This window comes from Zingiber officinale, chromosome 6A, assembly GCF_018446385.1.
Source record: "Zingiber officinale cultivar Zhangliang chromosome 6A, Zo_v1.1, whole genome shotgun sequence".
In the NCBI taxonomy this organism is placed as follows: domain Eukaryota; kingdom Viridiplantae; phylum Streptophyta; class Magnoliopsida; order Zingiberales; family Zingiberaceae; genus Zingiber; species Zingiber officinale.
Window position 1 is genome coordinate 5,595,370 of NC_055997.1, and position 22,604 is coordinate 5,617,973.

General features: G+C 40.3%; 1 protein-coding gene across 3 annotated transcripts; it reads left to right on the forward strand.

Moving 5' to 3' along the window:
- The first annotated feature begins 17,127 nt into the window (after positions 1 to 17,127).
- Positions 17,128 to 21,636, forward strand: LOC121995660 (type IV inositol polyphosphate 5-phosphatase 7-like). 3 transcript variants are annotated; one of them, XM_042549400.1, is made up of 13 exons: positions 17,128 to 17,747; positions 17,865 to 17,952; positions 18,294 to 18,359; positions 18,483 to 18,567; positions 18,650 to 18,754; positions 18,862 to 19,365; positions 19,468 to 19,609; positions 19,995 to 20,113; positions 20,212 to 20,320; positions 20,419 to 20,567; positions 20,650 to 20,903; positions 21,017 to 21,094; positions 21,181 to 21,636. In XM_042549400.1, the coding sequence occupies exons 1-11, from the start codon at positions 17,718 to 17,720 to the stop codon at positions 20,864 to 20,866; spliced, it is 1,614 nt and encodes a 537-aa protein (XP_042405334.1). In that variant the 5' UTR covers positions 17,128 to 17,717; the 3' UTR covers positions 20,867 to 20,903; positions 21,017 to 21,094; positions 21,181 to 21,636. The 3 variants fall into 3 exon arrangements, with proteins under 3 accessions (XP_042405334.1, XP_042405335.1, XP_042405333.1); XM_042549399.1 differs by having other exon boundaries at positions 17,132 to 17,747; positions 19,920 to 20,113; XM_042549401.1 differs by lacking the exons at positions 20,650 to 20,903; positions 21,017 to 21,094; positions 21,181 to 21,636 and having other exon boundaries at positions 19,920 to 20,073; positions 20,419 to 20,444.
- Positions 21,637 to 22,604: the final 968 nt, after the last annotated feature.

Consider the following 22,604-nt stretch of genomic DNA (forward strand, 5'->3'; position numbering starts at 1 on the left):
AGAAACGAGCTAGAGAAAGGAGTTGAAGTGAAGCCCTAATTTTAACGGTTAAAGACTCATCATTAAGGAGCTTAACTTCAAATGAATTTACGAGACGGATTCAGATATGACACTCGAGCACCTCCACTATTCAGATTGGAAAGCTTCGATCTTTGGAAATCAAGGATCAAAACCTACATCATAATTGAAATAGAATAATGGTTTTTTCTAATAGAGGGCTTTGAAGTTCCAAGAGGCTCAAAGAGAAAATAGATTGAGGAGCAAATCAAGAGATACAAGGCAAATGACAAGGTAACCAAAATTTTAGTTAATTTATTGCCGAGCTCTATTTTATGCAAAATTAGAGAATACAAGGATGCAAATGAATTATGAAGAAAATTTTCCAAGTTCCATGAAGATCCCTCCACTTTGCCAAATTAAAACAAATCCAAAGAGAGAGAATTATTGGATCAAGAGGAAGAAGATTTGGAAATTGAAAAATGTTCAATATCCGAAAAAGAAATTCAAGAAGCATCCATCTCAAGGATTAAGAGGGCGCATAGACCATTGACGTCGGAATAAGAAAAAACATCATCATCCGAAGTCAATAAGAAAGAAAAAAGTGCCACCTCTACAAGTGCAACTTGTGAATGTATTTTGATGTGGATATGCCTTAAGGGCAGAGGAGGAATTAGGAGAAGGGGGATGAGCATTTTGATCATTTTACTGTAGCATCCCTTGTTAGGGCACTGTTCACAGTGAGAGAAGGGGGGTTGCGCTAGTTTTCTTCTTCGCTACCAAGGACGCACAACCCTTCTTGGTGTTTTCTCCGCTGACACGGAGGAGGGGGCCTACTTCCTCCTCACGCTCCTCTCCTTGCCGGTTGTCGTTCCCCTCCTTTTCTTCCTCTCGACGCAGCCACTACATCCATGCGCACCGACGCCCCTCCCTTCTCTACACCGACACTGTTGGGGTTAACAATGCCGCTGTGCAGCCGGCTCCTCTTCATGCTGCCAGGATCTTGCCCACGCTGCTTCTCCCTCTCTCTAGCGGGACACGTCACCACCGTTGAACGTAGAGGAGAGATGGACAGAGCCTCTCCTCTCTTCCCCCTTTAGATTCACTCACGCCGACGATACTGACGCCGCCTCTCCTCTTCTCTCTCCCGCGAGATGTCGTCGCCTCCAACGTCGTTGCTTTCGCCGGCCAACCACTGGCCAACCATGACTCACTCCAGCACAGTGGGCATTGCTGTCGCACTTCACTGCCCTCACTTTCACGCCAAGCTCCGCTCCTCTTTCTCCCTCGTTGCCTGTCGCCCACCGCAGCAGCATTTTCGCCACTGCCATGAGTTGCTCGCAGTCCTCACTGCGGGTCAGGCCACTACCATGAGCCGCTCGTAGTCCTCACTGCAGGTCAGGCCACTACCACGAGTCGCTTGCAGTCCACACTTCGGGTGAGGCCACTGCCACGCGTGTCGTCTCCTTCTCCCTTGGCACATCGGCATTCGCAACCGCTTCCAGTGGACGCCGACAGACAAGTGCTACCTCCATCTCCGTCTTTTCCGGCGTCCACAGCCGCCCATTGGCGATCTCCTCCAGGACACCACATCATCACCTCTCTTGCCGCCTTATCGTAGACCACCTCTGGCCATCCGCACTGTCATATGCCTTCGAGCCTCCAAATCATCGATGCCACTGTGTTCTGATTTGACCTATTGTGTTCTAGCTTTATGCCGATATGGTGTTATGGCATTTGCGTCTCTATTATTTCCTGACCTGTGTGTTGATATTTTATTACGGCTTGCGTGCCGGTGTCATATCCCAGCCTGCATGTCGATGTTCTATCCCGATCTGTGTGCTAGTCTCCAATCTCGATCTGCATGCCGAAGTCATATCCCGGTCTGCGTGCCAATGCCATATCTCGATCTACGTGTCATCTTTCAACTGGATCCAGGTCGTGCTTAGCTAGGTGCCGTTAGATCCAGCTCTTCATCCCGCTCAGAGTCACCTGCTCTTTCGGGTCACAACAACTTGAGCAGCATCCCAACTAGCTCACCGATTCACCCAAGGACACCCCTTGGGCCAGGGTACATTCTTCATCATGTTTTATATGCACTTCAATATTATACGTCTAAGTTTGCTACTTACATATTCATTAGATTTGCCTCGAGCATCGGGGTACCAGGGACCAATGCAACCTGGTCGCTGGCTGCAACTAGCGTTGACCAGAGGACTTCTGATGACTTGGTCAACATAGAAGCCATCTTGGCATACCCTCCTCCGGGACGTCGCGATTTAGTCAACGTTCCATCCACCTCACCCGACGGTCCGTCTGACTCAGATTCTGGATAGGATCATATATCAATTTCAAATTGTAAAAATAAAAATCATATTATACACTTTAAGTGTATGGAGAATGGATACTAACGAGTAAGTGTTCAAAATTGGCCAAGGAGAAAACTCAAATGACTCTCAAGACGAATGGGAAACCAAAAGAGGCTGACCTCGTGATACGAATGATACTTATCAGTTGTGTCATTTGACTTCATTTTCTTCTTGAAGATCCACTTGCAACCTAGTGGTTTACTTCCTGGAGGAAGATCCACAAGTTCTCTAGTGTGATTTTGCAATATAGATTCTATCTTAGATATAATTTCCTCTATCCAGTGAGGTCCGTTAGAAGAACTTATGGCTTCAGAGTAACTTCAGGGTTCATTTTTCAATATGAAAGTTATAAAATATGATTCGTAGGTTTTTTTCACCGGAGCTCTTTTACTCTGTCTAAGTTCAACCTCAATTGGTTCATCATCATCTTCTCCACCTTATGTTTCATATGCTCATTTTGAGGAGTTAGTATCATCTTGGGTCCTATACGAAAATACATGTTCAAAGAAAGAGGCATTTCTTGATTCTATTATCGAATTCTTGTGTATATCTGATATTTGTGACTCATACATAAAAAACTGATACACACTGCTATTATGTGCATATTTAATAAATATGCAATCAATAGTCTTTGGTTCTATCTTAATCCTTTTCGGATTATGCACTAATACTTTGGCAAGACACCCCCACATTCGTGAATATTTATAGGACGGTTGTCTTCCATTCCACAACTCATAAGGGCTCTTATCTATCTTCTTTTGGGGCACTTATTTAAAAGGTAATTAACTGTTAATACAGCTCCCCCCACAAGAACTTTGGCAGTCCAGAGCTCAATAGAAGAGCATTCATCATCTCCTTTAGAGTTTGATTCTTCAGCTTAGCAACTCTATTTGCTGAGGAGTATAAGGAGCTATTATTTCGTGTTTGATCCCATGTTCAGCACACAACTCAGCTAATGATGATACATATTCACTGTCTCGGTCACTTTGAACTACCTTAATCTTCTTATTAAGTTGATTACTTAATCTTCTTATTAAGTTGATTACTTAATCTTCTTATTAAGTTAGTTTTCAACCTCATTTTTATATAGAGCAAATTTCTCTATAGCTTCATCCTTACTTTTGAGAAGATACACATAATAATATTTTGTGTTATCATCTACAAAAATGATGAAGTATTTATTCTCACCACGTGTTGATGTACCTTTGAGGTCACGCACGTCGGTGTGAATTAGCCCAAGTGATTCGTTGCTTCTCTCAACATGTTGAAATGATGACCTTATCATTTTTGCTTCAACACAAATTTCACACTTGTGCTTTAGGTCAAGGTGGAATATAGGTATGCTTCGCATATTTATTAATCTACGTAACACATTGTAGTTAATATGTCTTAATTTATCATGTCACAAACATGAAGACTCAAGCATATAAGTGAAAGAGCTTTCATTTTTATTTATTTTAGACCTAATGGTCATTATATTGAGCTTGAATAACCCATCAGATATATAACCCCTTCCTACAGACAGTCCATTCTTTGACAGTACAACTATGTCTGACTAAAAAATAATACGAAAGTCATGTTTGCTTAACAGTGATTCAGACACTAGATTCTTTCGAATCTCCAGAACATACAACATATTGTTCAGAGTAAGGTCCTTGCTCAAGGTCATTTTCAGCACCACTTTTCCTTGATCCATGATGTCTGAGGTTGCTGAGTCCCCATGAACAGCTTGTCTCCATTGACTTCTTCAAAGTTGTGGAGCAACTCCTTATTGTAGTAGAAATATCTAGTGGCTCCAGTATCGATCCACCATTGCCGCGGGTTTGAACCGACCAGGTTTAGTTCGGAGACCACAACGCAGAGATCGTCTATTTTTTGGTCTCTCGTTCAGGTTGGCCTCCTGTTTCTTCTTCAACTTTCTGTAGTCTGAAGATTTATGACTAGCTCGACCACAATTGAAGCACTTCCCAGAGAATTTCTTAATGTCTCCTCTGGATCCCATTTTGAAAGTCTCTGGGTTCTTCCGCTTTGAGTTTTCATCGTGCTAGACTATGTTGGATTTCACAGTAGCCTGAAAAAATAACTTTCTCTATGAACTCTTGTTGTCTCTTTTGATGCGAAGTCTAACAATGAATTCTTCCACATTCATCTTCTTTCGCTTATGCTTCAGGTAGTTCTTGAAGTCCTTCCAGTTTGGAGGCAACTTCTCAAAAATAGCAGCCACCTGGAAAGTTTCGCTAAGAACCATCCTTCTGAGTGCATCACGTGCAAGATCACCTGAAGCTCCTATACTTGGTTGATAACCTTCTTGGACTCAACCATCTTATAGTCCAGGAATCAGCCCACGATGAACTTCTTGGCCCCTGCATCCTCCGTCTTGTACTTCTTGTCCAGGAACTCTCACAACTCCTTAGTCATTCTCTTCATGCTATACACAGCGTACAACGAGTCGGTAAGGCAGTTGAGAATGTAATTTCTGCAAAGGAACTCAGAATGAGTCTATGCTTCCACTACACTAATGGTCTACGCATTAGCACCCTCATCACACTTGGGAGGATCCTCGGTCAAGAATTGAGCCAGATTGAGCGTGGTCAAGTAGAAGAGCATCTTCTGTTGCCACTTCTTGAAGTTCACTCAAACTTCTCTGGTCTTTCCCCATGATTGATTGGCACAGTTCCAATCGGGGCGGAAGGGGCCTTAAGATGTTGAGTCTGTTGCACCTCAACACTTTGTTCTATGGCCATCTCAACAGAACTCAAGTCTGTTTCAAGATTGCTAGATAATCTGTTGCTGGAGATATTAGAGAAATTATAAAATTGAAATTACACAAAAATTAATTCTAACTTATCTATTAAGATGACCTGAGCAGATAATATCAAGCTACCAGTGGGCTGGTTCTACCAAGCTTTCAGTAGTCCAAGTTGCAAAGTTGATGTGGTGTGTAGCAGAATCATGAGTCGATCGTAGAATCGGGAAGAAAATTCACTGACTATGATACCTAGGCTTGCGTTCAAGGTTTCCTTAAAACATATTCGTCCCACTTGCAGCTATGCTTCATGGTTCTCTCGGGTAGTCTATTTCCCAGGATATAATAGCAAAACCACGCACGCAACCAAGCACTGGTTGTTCGTGGTGAATTGAAATGCACCTGAGTGCTATCACGAGTAGTTCAGCCGAACGGATGCACGACTGAGAGAAAAGAATCGGGGAACGAAGGTGAAGGAATTTTTTTGCTTTCGCTCTTTCTTTGCTCAAGATCCAACCTTCGTACATAAAAGCTCTCACCTTGCTTGCAATGAATGACCAAATTGTGGTCATTCAATACTGGGTTTAATGTCTTCATTACTATCAAAATGTTACAGAATTATTATTAAGAGGTTTATTGACGCCATTAATGCTGAGACATTAAGAAGTTATTATTAATGAGTTTAATGTCACCATTAATATATAGACGTTACGGAATTACCATTAATTTTATATTAATGCTTCTGTTATACTCTTGAGCAATAACAAAAAGATATACAGATGGCAAAATGTTAGTTTATTCACTTGGGCAAATCTTGCATCGACCGACCCAACATTCAACGTACGCAGGTCGTGCTCATACACGAGTCAACCTTGGTTCAGTACAATCCGGGTCCTGCATTTGCACCCACCCCTGTGCACCCACACGTGAGAGAGTCTCTCCCCATGCATATGTTTACAACATCAATGCATGTGTCATAATTTAAATTAACAATAAAGCCAAGAGATTTCTAATGTGGGACTAACAACTCATACACAATAGAGTCTCTTCGTCTCCACCTCTTTATTCCATTCACATTTCCAATACAAGTATTACTTGACGATTGGACCAGAGCCAAGAAAAGAATCCAAGGAATGCAACTTTCTGATGATGAAGTCGAAGAATTTAATATTGAAGGAACCAATACAACGAGAATGGTGAATAACATCACTTCCTAATATAAAAGAGTAAAAATATAAAAGAACTACGTGAGCTTTGATTCTCCTATACCCAAAGGGGATACATAATCAACTTAAATAAGTGCAACCCTCTTTTTTAAATAAATTTTAAGTTTTAAATTTTTTAGTATAATAATATTGAACTGTGGCAAATCGTGAATTCGTAGTTCCGAACTATGAACCGTAATCATCTTGGGCGGTTAAGGTTAAGGGTCGACCTGTTAGGAACCGTTGAACGTAACATGCGATTCCAAACCGTCAAATCTATGGTTTTGAACTGTCGAATTGTTGATTTCCAACTGTAGTCAGGTCTAGTGTGGACTATCCTTGTCACATAATGTATAATAGAAATAGTTCTTATTACATAAATTATATGACTTAGCATAAAAAAATAGAAAATATATACAGTGTAGGGTATTTTTTTCCCGTGAGAAGTGTGTTGGGACCGAAAATGTAGCTAGAGGGGGGGTGAATAGCTTGGCACGATCTCGTGCTCGTCGTTGCTTGTTTCTTCAAGATGATAGCAGCGGAAAATACAAGGAACAACACAACAACGCTAATTCTAGGGATTTACTTGGTATCCACCTCAAGAAGAGGTGACTAGTCCAAGGATCCACACACTCACGCACCCTCTACTATGTAAACACTCCTTTTCGGTAACTATCGAAGGCGGAGAAGCCTTACAAGCTCTCAGTACAAGAAGAAAGGAAAGGAAAACAAAATACAATAAGATCTTACAAGTTTGCACAAGAAATCCTAACCCTAACTTCTTCCTTGCCTCTTGACTTGGACGTGCACCAGCACAAGCCTCCAAGAATCTTGAAGAACTGGCGGTGAGAACTCTGTAGAGAAGTTGTGGAATCGCTGGTGTCGCTGGAGAAGAAAGCCGAGAGTTCTACCGACGAAATCGCACGCCAATGTCTTTATCCAGCGCCAACAGTCGAATCCCAATCGATTGGATTGCTCCCAATCGATTGGGGAGGCTTTGGATCGATCCAGAGCGCCTCTGTGCTCTCGGGAATTGCCTGGATCGATCGATCGATCAATCCAGGGCTTATCGCGCGAAATCGCAGCTCCCAATCGATCGGCTGATCGATTGGAGGCTCTGAATCGATCGGCTGATCGATCCAGAGCTATTCTGTGCGATCGCGAGCTTCTCCCAATCGATCCACTGATCGATTGGGAGGAGGCTTGTTGCGGGGACTCACCCAATCAATCAGTCGATCGATTGGGCATGAGCCAATCGATCGACTGATCGATCCAGCTCATGGTTTTTGCCCAAAACCAAGTCCAAAGTCCCCTAAATCAACATCCGGTCAACCATGACCTGTTGGTACATCATGCCTAGCATCCGGTCACCCCCGACCTGCTAGGACTTTCTCACCAAGTGTCCGGTCAATCCCTTTGACCCACTTGGACTTTTCTCCTTGTGCCAAGTGTCCGGTCATCCTTGACCCACTTGGACTTATCTCCACCAGGTGTCCGATCAACCTTGATCCACCTGGATTTCCCTTGCCTGGCTTCACTCACCAGGACTTCCCTTCTGCCTAGCTTCACTCACTAGGACTTCACATCTGCCTGGTTTCACTCACCAGGACTTTCCTTCTGCCTAGCTTCACTCACTAGGACTTCTCATCTGCCTGGCTTCACTCACTAGGACTTTCCTTCTGTCTCTCACTAGGACTTTCCTTCTGCCTAGCTTCACTCACTAGGACTTCTCATCTCCCTGGCTTCACTCACCAGGACTTTCCTTCTGCCTAGCTTCACTCACTAGGGTTTTCATCTGGTTTCACTCACCATGATTTTTCAGTCAAGTATCCAGTCAACCTTGGCCTACTTGACTCTCCTTCACAATCTCCCCACATGAACAATTGCACCTGCAATCTCCATGTATTGTCTACATGTATTGTCAAACATTGAAACCTAAACATCAAGACTCGAGCTTGAACCAATTCAAGCTCAGTCAACCAGGTCAACCTTGACATAGGGAATGTTGCACCAACAAAGTGGACCTAAGAACACTCATTATTTGGATGGATCTCCATAAATACTTTTTGATTTATTTTAGTGGTTATTGAAAAATTTTATGAGGTCAGATCGATTAATCTTAGAATTAGTTAGTTTGAAGAGCTGTATAGCGAACTAAAAATTAAAATAAGTAAAAAAATAAATAAAAGAGACAATATATAGCAAGAAGCGTATTGAAGGAGATAAAGAGGAGAGCATCAGATCGTTTAGAAGATTAACCTCCACGATACTTTGAGGGATTGAAAGACTGGGTGGTGATGGTGCTTCTTATTATCCATATGGATAGATATACCATCAACGTTTTGAACAGTCAAGTAGGTAGTTTTATGCATGCTCAATATCATTGAGGACACCCGATCGATCGATCGATGTCAATTTTTTATTTTACATTTTCCTTATTTTCTTCCAAGTGACAAATGATGACTATGACAATCCTTGTGATGCGCCGGAAAAATATCATAGGGTTAGTTTCTTAAATTTTGTTTTTTTAAGGAAGAAAGATTTATAAAATTTAATTAATTAGATAGGGATCACAAACACTTATCGGAGCATGTGTAGATTGTTAGGGTCTCAGAGTGGTACAATGATTAAAGTATGAGGTGTTATCATATAAAATTTTGGAATAAAATTTTGGAATTAAAAATGGACGTATTCGAATTTGCCTTCTCCTTATGCCTTACTACTCTATATTAATGGCTAATAATTATTTATGGTTTATTTTTCATGTTGATCTAGAGAGGAATTAACGAAGAGACTATGATGAGTGAATTATTTATTTGCTGCATGGGTAGATTGTTAGGATTTGTCTAGATTATTAGGGATAGGATGAGATATCGTGCAATGTAACCCGGGAAAAAAAAACAAGGCAATCCTGTTAAGAATGATGAGAAAGGACATCTTAGTACTATTGTATGTCTTCTGTCATTTCTACATCCAAATAATAAAAGATAATTTCTTTTTTTATTTAGTATAAGCTAAAATTTTGGGATCTTTTATGAAAAGCTATATATAACATGGAATTCCGAAGGATTTAAAAATTTTACAAATAAAAATTAAATTGTGTAGAATGTGAACGTAAGAGATTCAATTATTTTCAACATTTGTTTTTCTAAAAAAACGTTTCATTAAATCATAAACTTAATTTTGTAAAATCAAAAACTTGCTTTTTAAATTCTATTTCCTTATAAAAATAAAATTATTATTGGGAGATTATTAGTACAATCATCCTCGGGTCAAAGTTGACCAGTTTAACTAAGTTCGAGTGAATTTGAGCTTGAGTTTTTGACGTTTGAACAATATATAAAAAAGAGGTCAAGTATGTTAAGGTTGATCGAATACTTGACAATGTGTGAGACGGACGTCAAGTAGGGTATGGAAGACCGGATACTTGATTGGAAAATCCTAACTGGAGGTTAGGCAAGAACAAAATCCTAACTCTAGGATTAGACAAAGGTAAAGTCCTAACTACGGTTAAGTAAAGAAAAGTTCAAGTGAGTCAAGAAGAACCGTATCTTGGCTAAAGAAAGTCCTAACTGTAGTTATGTAAAATAAAGTCTAAGTAGGTCAAGGAGGACCACACGTTGGCAAAGGTAAAGCCCTAATTGTGGTTTGACAAAGGAAAATCTAAGTGGGTTAAGGAGAACCTTACGTTGGCAAAAGAAAATCCTACCTGAGGTTAGGTAAGAGGAAAATCTAAGTGGGCCAAGGAGGACCTCACTTGGTGATCGAAAGTCAAACGGGAAGTTGGCAAAGAGAAAGTCCAAGTAGATCAAAGGTTGATTGGATACTTGACGGTCGTAAGTCCAAAAGGGGTTGACATGAAACAAGGAAGTTCTGACGTGACAAACTTCTGAAAGTCATAACTTTTGACTCGAATATCGGAATGAGGTGATCTCGGATGTGAAACGAAGCTTGTTTAGAGATCTACACATATTAATACTTACCAATTGATTAGGTAATTGATTTAGGGGGTCAATCAGGTAATCGTTTGGTTTACGAAGCACAATACAAAAAGTGTCTTGATTGACTGGATAATCAATCAAGATCTTCCTCGATCGATTGGATAGTCAATTGGGAGAGTTTGTGAGTGAATAGTGAGCTTTTGAATCAATCAGGTGATCGATTGAAGCTGCGTAATCGATTAAGAGTGTTCGTGAGTGAATAGTGAGCTTCTGAATCGATCAGGTGATCAATTGAAGCTGCGTAATCGATTGGGAGAAGTAGAAAAGAGCTGTTGCGAGATTTGAATGGATGAATCCAACGTGGTAATCGATTGGGAGTAATGCCAATTGATTGGAAACCCTAGATCGCGGATAAAAGTAATTTTCGCAAGGATTTAAATCACTTCTTCTTCTCTACTCTTCACCGCCAGTTCTTGGATGATTCAGGGCAAAGTGTTGCTACACTTCCGAGTCTACAAGAGGCATTTCCAAACAAGAAGAAAGCAAGCAAGCTTGTCATTGTATTTGTGTATTCATTTCATTACTCTTATTGTATTTTTCTTGGCTTGTACAGGGCTTCTCCACCTCCGGGTTGTTTATGAGAAGGAGTGATTTTTATAGTGGAGTGTGTACACTATGTGGATCCTTGGATTAGTCATCTTAAGGAGGTAGATACCAAGTAAATCTGGGCATTAGCATTGCTTCAAGTTTTTCCGTTGTAACAAATCAACAAGACAAAGCAATTGGAGTTAATTGTAAGTACCTCGAATTAGTTTTGATGTGGTCAATCGGGTTAAGTTAAATCCTACTGTATTGATATCTTATGTCTAAGTATGCATGAACTTAAGTACACAAGAAGTTGAGCAGAAGATGTAGCGGTGAGAAGGATGATATGGGAAGCAAGTCGACGGGCTTGGTGCATCCGAGGGACGAGATACTGCGGAAGAGTACACCGGTGGATGAGAAGGATGTGTACGACATTCAAGGGATGAGAAGTCAGGGAAGAAGCCTGCTCGAGGAGAAGGTTGGAGTTGGGTTTAGGTGAGCTCAACTTCGGACGGCCAGAGCATCACCTAAAGAAGAGTGAATAAGAGTTAACCAATTTTGAAGGTTAATTGTTCGAGCTGGCTGGTGGAAGACACCCTCAAGATGATGGAAGGTGCCCTCATGCCTTTTAATGGAAGGCACCCTCAAGGTGATGAAAGGAGCCCCCAATCTAGTTGGAGGCACCTCCAGTAGCCGTTAAGCTACCATTTGAAGAGGATAAAACTCTATCACGATGAGGATAAACTCTATCCTCTTAGAGGCACCTTGGACCTCTTTGGAGGTGCCTTGAAGCGATGCATACCAATGACTATTTCATCCCAGGAGGCTATAAAAGCCCCCCAGTGTTAGGAATAAAGCAACAATTATTGTATTCAATCCCTAACTATTTCTGAGCGTTCAACGTCTGTAAAAGGCTTCTCCGCATTCATCGAAAGAGATTTTTACTAAGCTTTTTCATTGTCTTGGATTAACAACCATCTAAGTTGTAACCAAGTAACTGCTATGTCTCTTACCTTTATTTTTGTTATGTTAATTACTTAATTAATTTGATTATCCTTTCTAAGCAAAAGTAAGAGATTTGGCTAACTTTATTTTCAAGCTATTCGTCCCCTCTAGCCGGCCTAACACGAACATACACTAATCACTCCCCTCTAACTCCCAAAGTATCCTAACACGTGGCATCAGAGTAAGATCGCTCTTCATGGACTAATAGCCGAAAAAGAAATGAGCTAGAGAAAGAAGGAGTTGAAGTGAAGCCCTAATTTTAACGGTTAAAGACTCATCATCAAGGAGCTCAACTTCAAATGAATTTATGAGACGGATTCAGATATGACACTCGAGCACCTCCACCATTCAGATTGGAAAGCTTCTATATTTGAAAATCAAGGATCAAAACCTACATCATAATTGAAATAGAATAATGGTTTGTTCTAATAGAGGGCTTTGAAGCTCCAAGAGTCTCAAAGAGAAAATGGATTGAGGAGCAAATCAAGAGATACAAGGCAAATGACAAGGTAACCAAAATTTTAGTTAATTTATTGCTGAGCTCTATTTTATGCAAAATTAGAGTATACAAGGATGCAAATGAATTATGAAGAAAATTTGCTAAGTTCCATGAAGATCCCTCCACTTTGCCAAATCAAAACAAATCCAAAGAGAGAGAATCATTGGATCAAGAGGAAGAGGATTTGGAAATTGAAAAATGTTCAATATTCGAAGAAGAAATTCAAGAAGCATCCACCTCAAGGATTAAGAGGGAACATAGACCATTGACGTCGGAATAAGAAAAAACATCATCATTCGAAGTCAATAAGAAAGAAAAAGTGCCACCTCTACAAGTGTAACTTGTGAATGTATTTTGATGTGGATATGCCTTAAGGGCAGAGGAGGAATTAAGAGAAGGGGGATGAGCATTTTGGTCATTTTACTGTAGCATCCCTTGTTAGGGCACTGTTCATAGTGAGAGAAGGGGGTTTGCGCTAGTTTTCTTCTCCGCTGCCAAGGACGCACAACCCTTCTTGGTGTTTTCTCCGTTGATACAGAGGAGGGGGCCTACTTCCTCCTCATTCTCCTCTCCTTGCCGGTCGCCGTTCCCCTCCTTTTCTTCTTCCCGACGCCGCCACTGCATCCATGCGCACCGGCACCCCTCCCTTCTCTACACCGACGCCATTGGGGTCAACAACGCCGCTGTGCGGCCGCCTCCTCTTCATGCTGTCGGGATCTTGCCCACGCTGCTTCTCCCTCTCTCCCGCGGGACATGTCGCCACCGTCGGACGTAGAGGAGAGATGGACAGAGCCTCTCCTCTCTTCCCCCTTTAGATTCACTCATGCCAACGACACTGACGCCGCCTCTCCTCTTCTCTCTCCCGCGAGATGTCATTGCCTCCACGACTGTTGCTTTCGCCGGCCAGCCACTGGCCAACCATGACTCACTCCAGCGCAGTGGGCATTGCTATCGCACTTCACTGCCCTCACTTTCACGCCAAGCCCCGCTCCTCTTTCTCCCTCGTTGCCTCGTCTCCCACCGCAACAGCATTTTGGCCACTGCCACGAGTTGCTCGCAGTCCTCACTGCGGGTCAAGCCACTACCATGAGCTGCTCGCAGTCCTCACTGCAGGTCAGGCCACTACCACGAGCCGCTTGCAGTCCTCACTGCGGGTGAGGCCACTGCCACGCGTGTTGTCTCCTTCTCCCTTGGTACGTAGGCATTCACAGCCGCTTCCAGTGGGCACCGACAAACAAGCGCTACCTCCATCTCCGTCTTTTCCGGCGTCCACATCCGCCCATTGGCGATCTCCTCCAGGACACCACATCATCACCTCTCTTGCCGCCTTATCGTAGGCCACCTCTGGCCATCCGCACTGTCATATGCCTTCGAGCCTTCGAATTATCGATGCCACTGTGTTCTGATTTGACCTATTGTGTTCTAGCTTTATGCCGATGTGATGTTCTGGCATTTGCGTCGCTATTATTTCCTGACTTGTGTGTTGATATTTTATTACGGCTTGCGTGCCGGTGTCATATCCCGGTCTGTGTGCCGATGTCATATCCCAATTTACGTGTCGTCTTTCAGCCAGATCCAAGTTGTGCTTAGCTAGGTGCCGTTAGATTCAGCTCTTCATCTAGCTCAGAGTCACCTGCTCTTTCGGGTCACAACAACTCGAGCAGCATCCCGACCAGCTCACCGATCCACCCGAGGGCGCCCCTTGGGCCAGGGTACATTCTCCATTCATGTTTTATTTGCACTTCATTATTATACGTCTTAGTTTGCTACTTACATATTCGTTGGATCTGCCTCGAACATCGGGGTACCAGGGACCGGAATAACCCGGTCGTTGGCTGCAGGTAGCGTTGACCAGAGGACTTCTGATGACTTCGTCAACATAGAAGCCATCTCGGTATACCCTCCTCCGGGACGTCGCAATTTAGTCAACTTTCCATCCACCTCACCCGACAGTCCGTCTGACTCAGATTTCGGACAGGATCATATATCAATTTCAAATTGTAAATATAAAAATTACATTATATGCTTTAAGTGTATGGAGAATGGATACTAACGAGTAAGTGTTCAAAATTGGCCAAGGAGAAAACTCAAATGACTCTCAAGACGAATGGGAAACCAAAAGAGGCTGACCTCGTGATACGAAAAGGCAGGGAGTACATTATGCGATTTTCTTGCAATTAAAGAGGACATTATCAGAACCAATGTCTAAAGGGAAGAAATCCGACCAAAAAGAAAGAAGGAAGCTCAATTCAAGGGGGAGCTTCAAAGAACAAAGTTAAGGTACCATTAGTTAATGATATTTATTTAAATATTATTTATCATAAAAATAGGAAGCATGAAAAACTTAAGGAAAATTATATGCTAGAACTACCTATTTATCTAAGGATAGGAAGGTAGAAAATGATCCAACTAAGAAATCTAAGGTTTTTAGATATATGCTTAAAAAGAGAAACGTTCAAGGAAAAAAGAAAAAAAAAAAAATCTAAATGTAAGGATTTAATAATAAAAATCAAGTGTTTGAGATCAATACTTGATAGATTGAAAAAGACCATTAAGAGAATGGAAAATGAATTTAAAGGGTCAAATGAACAAGATGGAAGGGTAGATATCATTCAATGCCAAGCGAGATTTGGGATATAAACTAAAGGCCAAAGAGAATGAAATAAATCCACGCATAATCATCTCAAGAAGGTAGATACCAAGTAAATCCAGACATTAGTATTGCTTCAACTTTACTGACTACAACATATCAATCAGATGAAGTAATTGGAGCTAATCACCCCTTTTAACTCCATGGAGTGTCCTAATAATTATGTTATAGAAATCCAAATTTTATTAGGTAAAAAAAGATAATATATAGTGTCATTTGTATCAAAGGACACACCTTATATTAAAAGAGCGTTTTTTTTTTTTTTGCTAAAAAGGGCAGACAAAATATTAGAGCAATTTTAACTATTGTTGTAGTAATTTTATAATTTTGATTAACATTAATAATTTTAGTTAATGCTAAAGTAATTTTGATTAAAATTATGACATAAATAAAGACAGACGTCCTTCTTTGACGTCGGACATCAATTTTTTAGCTGTCTAAAGCTAAAATTTAGCCTCTATTAAAAAACTAGAAAAGAAAAATCTTCTCCAGGATATTTGTTAACAAAAAGACATTCCTAACAAACCAATAATTAGTTCTAATATGTGAGACCAAACTCTCACAGAATCATAAAAATTAAAACGCCTCTCATTTATATAATTTATATATGATATTGTTTGTGGCTGGGATCTTTCTATTAACATTTTGGGCCTTTAATAATAAATGCTTATTAATTAATTAATTAATTAATTAATCCTAACATGGTATCCAAGCATATGTCTGAATCAATCTGATAATAAACCAAAGCATATGCCTTTGGTTTCTATGGACTAGTTTGGATTGAAGCGACTGAAAATCGACCAGCTGATTTTTTAGAACATTGAACATGATCAGGGACATGATTACGTTGGGAATCATGTTGGTGATGGGAGGCCATCACTTTTTCGCATGGCCCAATGATCTTCCATTCCACGCCTCACCTCAGCGATCTATCCAGAGTTTCCATGTAGATATTGAATCGTTCATTGTGAATATTTCCTAGTTGATGATAAATTTTTTTTATAGAATCGGATTGATCATCCTCAAAATTAGTAGGCAGAGATAATTAATTGTTCGGTTTGCTGGCTGATTTTGAGCTTGCCGCAATTCAATTGCAGGATGGATCTTGAGACGGTGCCAGAATGCTAATTTGATCTAGACAAACCCTTCTTCTCCTGTTACGGAGCTATAAGACCGTCAACCAGCAGAAGAAGTCTACTGACGGGAAGGAGTGATTGCAGAAGTGGAAGCAATGTGGATTCCTCGCAGGAATGCATCTTGGAGCGCCAGAAACCAAAGCAAAGAATTGTCTTTATCTTTTTTGTTCTTTTAATTGCTGCTGCTGCTGCTGCTTACTTTTGCCACGGTGAGGCTCCTGGCCTGTGGAGGAGGTGTACATCATGCTGACCTAGTAGGGCCGTATGCCGATCTTTCTTTGGCATTGTTTAATGCATTTCCCTGTTTTGCGTTAGCCTTCGATTGGGTCCATGGACTGCAAGAAAAGGTCGAAGGCAAGTCTCAATTTGTACCCGTCCCCTCCTCCCATGGATGGATGCTGTGTTTGCTGGGGTTAGTGTTAGGTTACGGTATCGTGATAGAATATTTAAGTTGTCATACAAATATTTTTAATTTTTTAAATTTATCTTGATGATCAATAAAAAAAATTTCAGGATCGAATTGATCACCTATAATCAATGAGACTAACTGTACTTATTATTATTTTTATTCGCTAGGATTAGTCCATTGGGCATAGGGTCATCTGTGATCTAAGACAAATTAACGAAGGACTGGACTAATACATCATCTTTTGCAACATTTGTTTACTGGGCTTATGGTTCTATGGTGGCAAAAAATGAATACATTCGTTCTCAGCATCCCCATCAATTTGTCCCAGGACCAATACGGAGAAGGTAAATCACGGACGACTATTAACTTTTAGAATAGTGATTAATACATAACATTTATCCGAGATTCAAACTTCAGATCTTATGATGATAATACTTTATACGCTAGACATTTGAGTCGGTAAATAGATAAAAATCATTTGCTCAGAGTTAGCAGCACCTGTATAATTCACCCCTCTATTTCGTGACATCGTCGGATGAACTGGTGGGTGCGCCGAGACGAGTGCTTAATTTTTTTTTTTTTTTTATTTTGTTTGCTGGGCGTACGATTTGAAGGCGAAAGAGAGCGTCCTCCCTCACACGCTGCCGTTGCCTTCTCTTCCCGTAGTGCGCTGCTGCTGCTGCTGCTGCTATTTTTGAGCTTTTTGCCTGCCGGCCTGCATTGTTTTCACTCCCTGCATCGTCGGATTTTGAGCTTCTGGAACTTGGCTTCGGATTCAACCTCAGATTCTGGGTTGCTTTGCTTCAAGATCACGGTTTTAGATCCCATACCTTGTGAAGAAGGGTCAAAAGTCCCTTTCTTTTTTTCTTTGTCCTTCTCTCTTTCCTTCTGATTTGGGTATCCGACTGTGTCTTCGATCTGTTGTATGTGCGAAGCTCGTGAGTAATGTAGCACATTAGGAATATTACATCACATCTGCTTGTTCTAGCCCATGCATAGCTTTGTCTTCTTTCTTCTTTCTTCTTTCTCCTTGCGAGTTGGTATTTCTTAACCCTCTTTCTTCCCTAGACCTCTTCAATAGACCTCTTTCTTCCCACGAGGTTCAGATTGCCGCAGGTCCTTGGGAGTGTTTGGCGAGCTAACTTACAGTCACTGCATGAAGGAGTGCTGCAACGATGAGAGATGATGATCCAAAGAAAAGCAAGGTTTTTTTTTTTTGGCAAGATAAAAAAATAATATATTTCTCTTCTTTAGTTCTGTTTTCTTCATCTCTAAGATGGTTGATTTGGGCATGCTTTGTTTCCTCACTTTCTTGGGAGCAGCTGTCTTGGTCCAAGGCCTTTGTTAAAAAATGGTTCAACATCAAGAGCAAAGGTCAGGATAACCATGTTGATGAGATTGCTAGCAAAGGTGTGCCTGATCTCTTCTTCTTATTCAATTCCAGTTTCTTTTGATTTAGTTTACCCTTGCCAAACTCCAATCCTGGAGTTCCGTACAGTATTTCTTCAAAGATCATAATTTTTAGTTTCCTGCTTCCTATATGTTTACAAGTTGAAATTCCTTCAGTGTTGATTGAGTTGTAGTGATGTATTTTCCCTACAAGGACCAAATCCTTCATCTTTTTCGTTGTGTGTTCTCTGCTGATTTAGTTGATAGTGCATAAGCCCTTGAAGATGATGTGTTGAATTTAGCTGTAATTGTGTTTCCTTTTTCGTTATTATTATTCTTACTTTGTGGATTTGTCATAATAGACAGTAGACAATGGAAGGCTGACATTTCGGAGAGGGAGGCATGTACACTCAAGAAAAGTAGAACAGGTAATAAATTAGTCTTGTTCATAGGGTTAATAGATTTTGGACCACAACTACATAGCTTGTCTTTGTCTTTGACTAGGCCCTTTTCAACTTCCTTTCTACATAGTTATCCATTTGTATCTTCAGATAGATTGTTGCGAGAGATAGATCATGTTCGGCAAGGAAGGTTTGATCTACATTCTCCTCAAATAACAGATATTCAGGACTACAAGTAAATCTACTCTGTGTTTCCGCAAAGATCCTCAACAAATCTGCTAAATAATCTTAGATTTCCATGATCTTTTGTTCTTTAGGATTTTCGCGGCCACTTGGAATGTGGGTGGGAGGTCCCCACCAAAGAACTTGAATCTCTTGGATTGGATTCATGCTTCTTCTCCTGCAGATATATATGTTTTAGGGTTAGTTTTTTTGTATCGTTCTTTTAGCCATTTATCAAGGAATTGTAGTACCAAAGATCCATTATATAAATATACTTCACAAAAACCTGTTACTTCTGTGTTTTCAGGTTTCAAGAGATTGTTCCACTCAATGCTGGAAATGTTCTTGGAACAGAAGACAACGGTCCAGCCAAGAAGTGGCTATGGCTTATTAGAAAGACTCTCAACAGTCCCGATACATGCGGCTCAGATAGCTACCATACTCCCTCTCCTGTTCCAGATCCTATCTTGGAATTAAATGCTGATTTTGAGAGGTCATCAGCGAGGCGGAAGACTTCTGCATTCCTTCACCGACGTTCCTTCCATTCGCTCAGCTGTAGTTCAAGAATAGAAGGGGATACCATGTTTCCTCACCTCATGCAGGATCGCCGATTCAGTGTTTGTGAAAGAGTTAGTATTGGGAGCAGGCCAAGTGATTTTGATCCCAGTTCAAGGGGTGAAGGCCCTGAAGAATCATCTGGTGAAGAAAACATTGATGAGGAATCACCTAATGCACTCTTTGTCTCTCCATTTTATGGTTGTGGTGCTCCTCCAAATAGCAAAGAAAGAGATAGGTTTTCTGCAAATTCCAGGTACTCACTTTCATAACTTTCTCATAGATCTTCTGTCTGAACAATTGGCCATCCCTAAGTCGACTTATTGAATGAGTGACACTGATATTTAACCCATATCAGTGTCAGGTATTGTTTCGTTGCAAGCAAGCAGATGGTTGGAATATTTCTTACAATTTGGGTGCGCAGTGATATTAGAGATGATGTGAGAAACTTGAAGGTTTCATGTGTTGGCCGAGGATTGATGGGTTATCTCGGAAACAAGGTAATGACATGCCTCTCGCTACATCAAGATGTTACAGTGTTACCATTTATCTCATTTGTATATGAAGTGTACATATCATGGCATGTATCGTTATATGTTTTTGACTTAATGAAAAATGACATTGGATTTTCATTTTCTAGCATCAATGCTACAAATATTTCCTTTTCTATTCCATAACATACTTGCTGTATTTTTTTTTGTTATTATTTTAAACTTTTTCCCTTAGCAAATTGTAGAAAAATCAATGCCCACTTGTTTATCTATTCTGCTATTTAATTATGATAATTTAAGATGTTGTTCCCTCTTACAGGGTTCTATATCAATAAGCATGTCTTTGCATAAAACAAGCTTCTGCTTCATCTGTAGTCACTTGACTTCTGGGCAGAAAGAAGGAGATGAATTACGCAGAAACTCAGATGTCATGGAGATTCTAAAGAAGACTAGATTTCCCCCGGTCAAGAGAGGTAATAATGAAAAGCCACTTGAAACAATTCTCGATCATGAGTAAGTTCATTCCCATTGTTTACTCAAATTCCTTCCATATATGAAGGCCGTGAAAAAGGCTTCGAATAAACTTGTTTCCCTTGCTTATCTTATCTCAGTCGCATAATATGGCTCGGGGATTTGAATTACCGCATTGGTCTTTCTTATCGGTCGGTGAAGGCTCTAGTTGAAATGCGAAACTGGAGAGCATTATTGGAAAAGGATCAGGTCATTTACCAACTATTTTCAAATCACCGCATTGGTCTTTTATGATGTCTGTAAATTATGAAGGTTTGGTATCATTCTTGACTTGCCACTTTAAACAGCTCCGAATAGAGCAACGATGCGGTCGCGTATTCGAGGATTGGAAAGAAGGAAGGATTTATTTTCCTCCAACTTATAAATATTCAAACAACTCTGATCAATATGCAGGAGATGAAATGAACCCAAAGGAGAAGCAGCGGACACCTGCATGGTAAAAATTAATTAGTGTTTAGGCATGAATATTTTCAGCTTCCAAACTCTTACTTCTGAGCCCATTTAAATGTTTTATGAAGGTGCGATCGCATATTATGGTTTGGAAGAGGTCTTAGTCAGTTGTCTTATGTCCGAGGAGAGTCCAGGTTTTCTGACCACAGACCTGTTTTCAGCACTTTCACTGCAAAGGTTGAAATGGCGAATTATAGTCAATGCAAGAACATGGGTTATTGTAGTTCTCGTGTAGAGGTGGAAGAACTCTTAGCATATTCACAGGGTTTTGGCGGGCTATGCTAGTACTAAAGCAGGTGTAAGATCCCATTCAATAATTTAGGTACACTTTCATGCCTGCCGAAAGGAATGCATATTTTTATTTTTATACTAGATAACCTGACAAGTTTTTTGGATGCTGAGTCACTCTCTGTTATCTTTTTCATGGTATTGTAGATGTGCAGTAACATTTGATAAATGATCTAATATCCCGCCTTGTGAGGCAGCAAGCAGTTCTTCTGATCAAACAAATAGGTACTGATTTTATTTTAATTGAACTGTTAAATCATGCTTACACTGATTTGTTAGTGTATGATTAATTCCTTGCATTTGTTCATCAGGAGACAACATTGTATCTTTGATGTAGATCAGATTTTTGTCCAAGAAGTTTCAGAGTTTCGATCCCAAACGACTCACTAACATCTATTAACCAGTTTTTTTTTTTGATGTTACTCAAAATACCATGCATTCTCACGAGCAGCTAATCGGTTTATAGTTCTCACTTCAACAAATGTGTTCCTGAAATAAAAGACAGTAGTACCAACACTGCAAGGAGAGGGGGGCTTCTGGCTCCATAGACAAGATGCAGAGTGGATGTCTTTTTTCACCCTGATTGTTTTGCATTTGCAGGAGTGCAGGAATACTTTTTGTAGAGTGAGAAGCAAAAATGTATTACTCCCAAAAATAATGATGTGCATAGTTCTTTTCTGTTTTCAAGGTGGAAAAGGATGGATGAACTCTGAATTCATACTCATTACAGTGATACAGAATGATACTACTGCGTTGTTCAGAGAGCATGGTGTGTGTTGTCTGCTGTGAAAGCTTGTGCTATGCATTTTCTGTGATGGGTCAGGGTTTTGAATGTTGTGTATACTTTACGTCTTCATTTAAATGAGAGGAATTCTAAAGGGCGAAGTTTAGTAGCCAGAGGAGGAACATGAATGATGTATCCTTGGAGATTTAAGTTTTGTCATGCTTTAACACTTTTCCCAGTTGGCTGATAAAGCTTAGGAGAAACTTATCATCCTGCCATGGTTTACAACCGTGTAGTGATGGAATACTTTAATCAAAGCAGAGCTACTATACAATCGTCTAGTGCTCGTGATGATCTTTAGCCTCGGTATGGAACTCTCTAGCTTCTTTCAAGGCTAAGATTTTGTTCTGGTCAATTCTTCGAAGGCAGATAAAGACAACAGACGGGTTGCTACAGGGAGACATTCAGATTCATTAGCCACTTGACATTCAGGAGTAGGGTGGGACAATTAACAAAAATCGGTAACGCTCTTATTCATGCTTGGTTACGTTTTGGTTTTCAGTCGTCTTGAAAGCTCTATGTGGTATGCTGCTCGGAAACGAATCCTAGACCAATGATCATTTGTAACGATACTATCTCAACGTGAAGCTGCAAAGGAGAAGAGAAACCTATTGAAGCTAGGAGTGTAATCGAGTCGAGATGAACTCCTGAATGTTTGAGTTTGACTCATTTATAATTGAGCTAAGTTCGAACTTTATTTAACGAATATAATCATGGCTCACGAACTTATTCGAACTTTTATCAAACCTAAATGAACTTAATAAATATAAGTTATAAATTTAAATATTCATTAAAAATAAAATTATATATTTAGTGAAAATTATAATATTCTTATTAAAATTTATAATTTTATTCTAATAAATAAATTTAATATATTTGTCTATATGTTTCATAACTAGAATGTAAAATCTATAAATTCAATATCAAAACTATTATTTTTTTATTTAAAAA